Source organism: Mastomys coucha, unplaced genomic scaffold (genome assembly GCF_008632895.1).
Source record: "Mastomys coucha isolate ucsf_1 unplaced genomic scaffold, UCSF_Mcou_1 pScaffold9, whole genome shotgun sequence".
In the NCBI taxonomy this organism is placed as follows: domain Eukaryota; kingdom Metazoa; phylum Chordata; class Mammalia; order Rodentia; family Muridae; genus Mastomys; species Mastomys coucha.
The window spans coordinates 45,997,928-46,005,624 of NW_022196915.1; the positions used below are offsets into that span (position 1 = coordinate 45,997,928).

Sequence of the window (7,697 nt, forward strand, 5' to 3'; positions counted from 1 at the left end):
GAGGAATGTTGTGAGCATACCTGTCCCTCTCCCTGCTCTTATCTATGGTTAAGAGCAAACAATTTAAACCAAGGCATGATATGCCTCATGCAACATGGCACAGGCAGTACCAGCCTGTAGCTGGCTGGGCTCCTGTACTCTAAGGCTTACCTAAGAGCACAGCAAGCAGTCTTTCCTTCAGACCTGTAATGATGAGAGGACATAGCAGATATAAACTAGCTAGCCAGTTCCCAGGAGTCTGCCCTAACTGTTGCTCAAGTGGAGACCAGTTCCTAATATACAAAGAATCTGTGTAAAGGTCTATAATGGCCTGTAGTGTCAGCTCCTCCAGAAGCTGGCCAGGAAGATCAGTTAGTTCAAGACCTGCCTAGGCTATACAGTGGTTTCAGGGGCAGCCTGAGCAAAGTAGTCCCAAAAAGCATAAGAGGGCTGGACTATGACTCAGTGGTAGAGTGCTTAACTGTAATGTGTGAGGCCCTAGGTTCAAACCCTGATGAGGGGCAGGGGATAAGGGGGGAGAGGAGAGGCGAAGTGGGAGAGAGAGGGAGGAGAGGGAGAGGAGAGAATATAGACCAGGGTGTAAAAAGTTCAAGCTCAGTTTTCTTTAAGGTGGAAGATTGCATGAGCATTATTCGCAGTCATGTCTGAGTGGAGGAGTTTAGAGGATTGATTTCATATTTATTGTGGTGCTGGGATGTAGCCCAGAGCCTCACAAGTGTCCTGCCCTCACAGGAGCTAAATGTACATGCTTTTTCACATATTGCTACCCAGCTTTCTCACCTGTGTCACATGTCAGAGCAATCAAAGCAGTGTTGCAAGTGGTTCTGGGAACCTCAACTTGCAGCCTGCTGGCTAGCCTCTGCCACACTTGCTATCTGCATTGGTATTCAAAAAGCCTAGTCAGCTGTGGCATGGCACCTCCCTTGTTGAGCCTGGCCAGTCATTGGTCATTCTTTAACAGAAGCCAGCTAGCTGTCTCTGAGGTTTCAGTTGATGGTCGTGGGGTGAGAGAGAGAGAGAGAGAGAGAGAGAGAGAGAGAGAGAGAGAGAGAGAGAGAGAGAGAGAGTAGGAATAGTTACTTAATTTATACTTTTATGGTATGGACTATACATGGGCAACTCCATGTCACATGCGCATGCGCAAAGTATTCTAGCAGATAACAAAGCTGGAGCAAGTCCTGTGTGCCTCATGACCTCAAATCCTTCCTGGTAAAAAGAATTTGGATGAAGTCAGTGAAGACGTATGCAAGATTTAATTTTCATTAAAAAAAAAAGCATTCAGGTTTAAAATGGAAAACAAAATATTTTGTTTCCTGAATTAAAAATATTTGGATGTAGCTACTGTCTTTTTGTCTGTGCTTGAAGACGCCATATATTTCTGAGAGCTCTTACATAAACTGAGGGATGTAGGAAGTAAGAAAGACAGCACTTCAGAAAGCTACAGGCTGTTTTCATGTGTTTGCCTCTGTTTAGAGGTACTTTGAAAATAGCATGTTCTGTGCACATCAGTGAGCAGTGAGGTCCACTGTGAAGTCTCCTCCCACCTAGCCAGTAAGTCCTCAGACAGTCGGGGTCAGTACGAAAGTCTAATGAACAACTGCCTCCTGAAAGAGGGCTTGGAGCCAGGGGCAGAAAACTAAGGGAAAATGTTAAAGCTTGCAAACAACCTCAACATTTTTGCTAGGTTTTAGTACAGGGTGTGGGCTTTGGAGGTCGTCCAGCATGCCTGCCTGAAAACTGCTAGGCTTCTGAAGGAGCTTGGTTTGCCTAATGTAGCTAGTCTTTCTTCTGAGTTATTTATGTCCTTACCACAAAATGCCAGGCAATTTGTAATTAGAACTTTAGCAACTCTCTTAGAAACAAACACCAACCAGAAAAGGCCAGAATGTGGTGATTCCTAGCATACTCTTAGGCATCCTGTGAGCAGCAGGCATTTGTTTAATGTGTACACAAACCTGGAGGACCTTTTTTGTAAGTAACTATTTTAGTTTATTGTAACAAAAGCCATGTCTATAAAACTTCACATAGTGGCCATTTTAACAGCAGTTCAGTGTTGTCACCTAGGGGTTATGTCAGCACATCACTGCACCCCAGAAGGAAACCCTCTGCCCTAAGCAGTCTCTCTCCATTCCCTTCCCATGAGCACCTGGCAGCCACCATCTGCTTTTCACTCTGAGGATCTGCATGCTTGTATAAATGCAGTCAAATCCATGGTGTAACTGGGTCAGTACCTTGCTCCTTGTAATGGCCATGTCAGACTGTGTCACTCATCAGTTAGTGGCTATTTGGGCAGTTAACACTGGTCACTGCTCTTGCTGTGGACACCAGAACACAGCTGTTTGTTTCAACAAAACTTTTCCCTATGTTGGGCAGGAGTTTTTGTCACTCACTGCTTTACCTACCAAGGAGATGCCAGCCTTTTCTACAGCCACTGCACCACGGTGTATTCCAGCTTGGAGTGTCTCCTTGTGCTCCTTGGAGTGTTATTTTCTGTTTTACATTTTGTGATCTGCATTGCCCTAAGGGTAATATGTGTGTGTGTGTGTGTGTGTGTGTGTGTGTGTGTGTGTGTGTGTATTAGTGATCACTTTTATTCCTGTTTGAAGAAAGTGCTACCCAAATCTTTTGCATCCTGGATAATCAGGCTTTGTTGTTTAGTTGTAGGAGCTCTTTACATAGTCTAGATCTGAGATCAGTCAGATCCATGACTTAGAGATATTTTCTCCCACCCTTCAAACACTGTCTTTTATAGAGAAGCATTAACCATTAGTGAAGCTCATCTGACTGCTTTTGTTACTGGTATTTTTGGCAAGGTTATGAGTTTATCCTCTGTACTTTTCTCTGGATGTCTTAGTAGCTCTTCTATTTTAGCCTTTGGTTCATTTTCAGTGATGTTTGTGTAGGGTGTGAGGTGAGGACCCAGCTTCATTCTTTTGTATATAGAATTCCAGTTGTCTCGTGGATGCTTTTTACCTAGGAATTGAAGTTTGTCAAATTGTAAAATAATTGAGATGACCATGTGCTTTTCCTGCATTCACTCACTGTGACATTAGCTTCCTAGGGCTATGGCAGGGTCCCACAGAGGGCTAGAAAGAGCAAAAGGGTATTCTCTCCCAGAGCAGCAAACCAAAAGGCCAACGATAAGGTGTCAATAGAGCTGGTTCTTTAGAGGGCCTCAAGGAAGGAGAATCTTTCTGTCCTGTCAGCAGTCCTTCCTTGTAGACATATCACTCCATTTCCTGACTGCCTTTGACACCCCTCTCTGCATGCCTGTATATTTCCATATCTGAGGTTCCATGTTTCCATAGAAAGTGACACCCTTGGGTGCTAAGGGGTAGCATGTCAGTGCATCTGTATGGGGAAAACAGTAATTTGACAATTCGCTGGTGTCTTATGTGGATGTAAGTCCCAGTTGCTCATGGTATATAACCCTGTTAATATGTAGTGTGACTTACTTTGCTGATGTTTTCTTAAGGAGTTGGCCTTTCATTCATAAGGGATATCATGCTTTGAGAGCTCTCTCATTGTTTAATCTGGCTTTGGTGTCAAGGTATTGCTGGCATTAGAATGGGCTAGGAATAGTTCTTTGAAGAAATTGAGAAATACTATTGTTCATTTTTCTTTAAATGTTAGGTAGAAACTTACCAGCAAAAGTCAGCTGGCCTGGGCTTCTTTTTATTGTGGGTTTTGGTTACTAATTTGATCTCTTACAATAGGCTTTCTATTTCTTGAGAAATTTACCATTTTTCTTAGTTGTCTGTGGTGATTAATATTGTCCACTTGACAGGACCTAAATAATTGAAGAGGCAAGGTTCTTGACATGTAAGTGAGGGCCTGCCTGGATTAGGTTAGCTGAAATTCAAAGACCCATCCTAAATATAGGCAAGTGTCTTTCCACGTTCTGGAGTCAGAGCCCGGGTGAAAAGCAGATAGAACTGAGGGCTAGCCTTGCTGTCTTGCCTGCTATGGGTGCAGCCGCCTGTGCGGCATGGAGATGGGATTGGTACATTACAATTGCAGCACCACTTGAGTGTTAGCAGTGCTCCACTTTAGTCCAAGTCTCTGCCACTCCACCCAGAGCTCATTAGGCACTTCATCCCAAGAGTCTGTTTCTGGCTTTAGTCATTCTCCATGGGAACTCCTCTGTCTCTGCTCCATTTGCTTATTGCTCTGACTTGCTGCTTTTCCCAGTTCCTTAATGTGTGAGGTTAGCTTGCTGTTTGGAGCTTTCCTCTGAATGTGGGCATTACAACCTCGGTTTGTCTGCCTGAGTGCCATTTCATGTATTTCATTTGCACTCTTCCCCAGCTGTTTACTAGCCACCCTGTGTTCTCCTTATTCCAGTGACTATTAGGAGCTTAAGGTACAGCATAGCCAGGAAGCCAAGGCCAGACTCTTGTTGCCTTATGGTTATGGACCTGCTGGGTGGGAATCTAGGGACCCTCTCTCTGGCCTGTGTGGGCTCCTGGCCTTCTGAGGATGGGGTGATTGTGGGTAGCAGTGCTAAAGGCTGTTCCTTCACGAGTGTGCTCGGGGAAGGCTGTGCTGCTTAGGCCCTGCTGAGGGATCCGGCTCCCCAAGGAAGACTGGTTACAGAGAGAACTGAATCAGCAAGGATTAACATAGCACATTCCTATCATTTGTTTGTGAATCATTTCAGAAATGCACTGGTCAAATGTTTACCTCTGTTCTAGGTGTTTGTGGCCAGCCCTCACAAAACGCAGCCTATCGTGGAGATTCTGTTAAAAAATCAGCCCAAACTCATTGAGTTTCTGAGCAGCTTCCAGAAAGAAAGGACAGATGACGAGCAGTTCGCTGACGAGAAGAACTACCTGATTAAACAGATTCGAGACCTGAAGAAAGCAGCCCCATGAAGATGGTCCTGCCCTGATAGCCGTTTGTCTCCCTTGCCCAGTGTGGACAGTGTTGTTTCAAAGTCTCTGTTCTTGGGAAGGCTTGGAGGTCCCGTCTTTCTCAATTGATTGTTCAAGGTAGATGAAATATAACCATTTGAGTGGAAAAAAATCAACCAAATAATATATTCATTTTAATCAAGTCTGTGATTGCTTATGGAATCAACCATTAAACATTGATCAAAAGCAGTGTAAATCCAGAGCTGGACCCTGGGTCACCCAGGACATCAAGTCAAGGAACACAAGTGTCTCTTGAACAGTCAGTGGGAGGGGACCCATCAGTTTTTGTTCATTTAGACAGGCTTTTTCAGACACTGAAGAGACGGGAGACAGGACTGCATTGTCTGCTCAGTGTGCACTTTCCTCCCTGCTGCCTCTTAGTTAGTAAGTGGTTTCTGACGTATATAAGTGGAGCAGGTGCCCAGCTCCCAGCTCCCAGCTCAGTTTCCTCCTCATTGTATCCCAAATCTGACCCCTGGCCCATGTCCATTCCAACTTTTGAGGCTACTCTGGGAACAGCTGAAGGCCAAGTGAGATCAATAGAGGTTACAGGGACAGAGAACACCCGTGTGTGGGCTGTGACTCTCAGAGGAGAACTGCAGACCATTACAGGTGGCTGTAATGACCACTGCTCTGTTGACACCTCGGGAAGGTCAATGAGGTGAGGGTACTTCACTAGTAGCTGTTGGTATGGAAACAATGCTCATGGTGACTGTTTTGAGAGGTGAGATCACAGTAGGTACAATCCATGAGGCTAGGGGTCATGATATACTTCATCAGTAGAGGGGAAAGTGAGTCATGCATAAAAAATGTCTCAGATGACCAAAGGTTCTCTCTTGTCCAGTTTGTTCTGTAATAACCTGTTATTCTGTAGCCGTCTATCAGTGTCTTCAGTGAGAAGCTAGAAAGTCTAAAATTGTTGGTTCCAAGTACTCTCTTTCATACTAGAATAACTAAGGTGTTCATTTGTGTCCCCTTAACAGGGACAGAAAGAAAAAGAATTTTTTTTAAAGGCCATGGTTTGTTTTCAGACCTCAGACATCTAAAATGGAATTTTAAAGAGACATTTCCCAGGCACTAAAGCTACAATGGCTTGTCAGCTCTTCATGCCCTGGATTCTCATGGCACTTGACTGCTGTCTTCCTTGCCTTGGGCACATATGTCTCCATCCAGAGACAGGAAGGGAAGTGTGTTCTCCAGGATAAATGCCTTTAGTGGGTTTCCCACCCAGTGAAGTCACTGGCAGGGCACCTTGCTTCTTGGCTGGGGTTCAAGTGTTTTGCTCCCATGCACCCCACCAGTGTCCTGAATTCTTCAGTCATAGAAGTCAGATTATTTTTATAATATTCTCTGATAGTATAGAGCCCCTTAGAGTTTGACCTTTCTAGATTTGCTTATTTGATTAAAAGAGATTAAAAAAAAACTTTTAATGTGTTTCCATAGCATCATGGGACACAGGCAAGGCCATGTTTAATTTTATTTCAGTTAAAAACACTTACTTTCTCTGGGTTTGAATTGGCTCTTTCCCAGCATCCTTTTATCCTGACTGTGTACCTGCTGAACAGAGAGCTATAGCTGAGTCTGAGATGCAGTAAATGAGGTAGCTGGCGTGTTGCTGTGAGTTTATAAGTTATTCACATCGAAGGGGACACATGGAGCTCACCATCACAGTGTGTTTACATAGAAATCACTGTAAGTACTGTGAGACTTGAATGTGGAAAAGGTCATATTTAATAAGAAGCACAGTTTAAAGACCAAATAAAAAGTACCACATACTCTTGGTCTCATTCCTCTTCCTTTACATGTGCAGTTGGGTTCATGTCCTGAAACAGGAAAGGCCACAGGCCAGGAGGCCCCCAAGGCCACACTGAGACCCCAGTGCCACCACCCTGTGTATCCTGTGCACTGCAGCAGGAGGCCCTTTCCATATCCCAGGGCCAAGCACTAGCCAGCAGGCACTAAGTCCCACTGTTGCTGCCTCACAGTTAGGGGGCATTCCCATAAACACAGGCATGAAGGTTGTAAGAAAAATGTCCCAGATCTAGGGTGGGACACACCAGATTGACACCCAGAGTGACCTGAGGCCCAGTCTGTCTTCTGTTCTATGCATTGTCAGGGTTATGACCTGAGCAAGGCCATGCATGGCCTTGGGAGCTATGTGGAGTTCTACTGAGACCTGGGAGGCTCCCACTGGCGGGGTCCTGGAATGTGGCCAGTGGGGAGATCACTGAGATCACAATGTTCTTGGATGAGGATGAGGCTCTTGGCTAAAGCCAGGCATCTGCCCAAAGTTAGGGCTGCTCTTAGAGAAAAGGCTGGGAAGCAGCATACACCCCTTGTAAATGTTCTTGACTCCCTGCCTCAGACATTTCTCATCCTGTGGTGCCTCTGGGGAAAGATGTGTGAGCATCTCCGAGCCTCCATCACTAGCCGTGCTGCTGGCTGCAGTGAGCCTTGCATGTCACACACAACTACCAAGACCACAGCAGCACCTGGAAAGAGAAGTCAACTCCACCGCAGCTGACCTCCCACCCCACCCCGTCCTGCAGGTCCCCTTCCTCCTCCCTAATGCTCTCCACCCTGAGGTGGTTTAGTAGGACAAAGGATGCTTCACTTACAGAATACACTAGTTTATAGTATTAGAGGCAGTTAGCGTTTTACAGGGTTCGTTTTCTGCTTACCTGCACATGTGGTGTGAAAAACTACCATCTTGGGCGGTGGTGGCATACGCCTTTAATCCCAGCACTTGGGAGGCAGAGGCAGGTGGATTTCTGAGTTTGAGGC

At 45.4% G+C, this 7,697-nt stretch overlaps 1 protein-coding gene across 3 annotated transcripts in view; it reads left to right on the forward strand.

The window, feature by feature from the left end:
• Cab39l (calcium binding protein 39 like) overlaps positions 1 to 6,688 on the forward strand; it is a 108,945-nt gene extending 102,257 nt beyond the window's left edge. For all 3 annotated transcript variants that reach the window (XM_031362927.1, XM_031362926.1, XM_031362928.1), the window contains one exon: positions 4,695 to 6,688. In XM_031362927.1, coding sequence (XP_031218787.1) covers positions 4,695 to 4,874 — 180 coding nt within the window. In that variant the 3' untranslated portion in view covers positions 4,875 to 6,688. The remainder of the gene's footprint in view (positions 1 to 4,694) is intronic.
• The last annotated feature ends 1,009 nt before the right edge of the window (positions 6,689 to 7,697 follow it).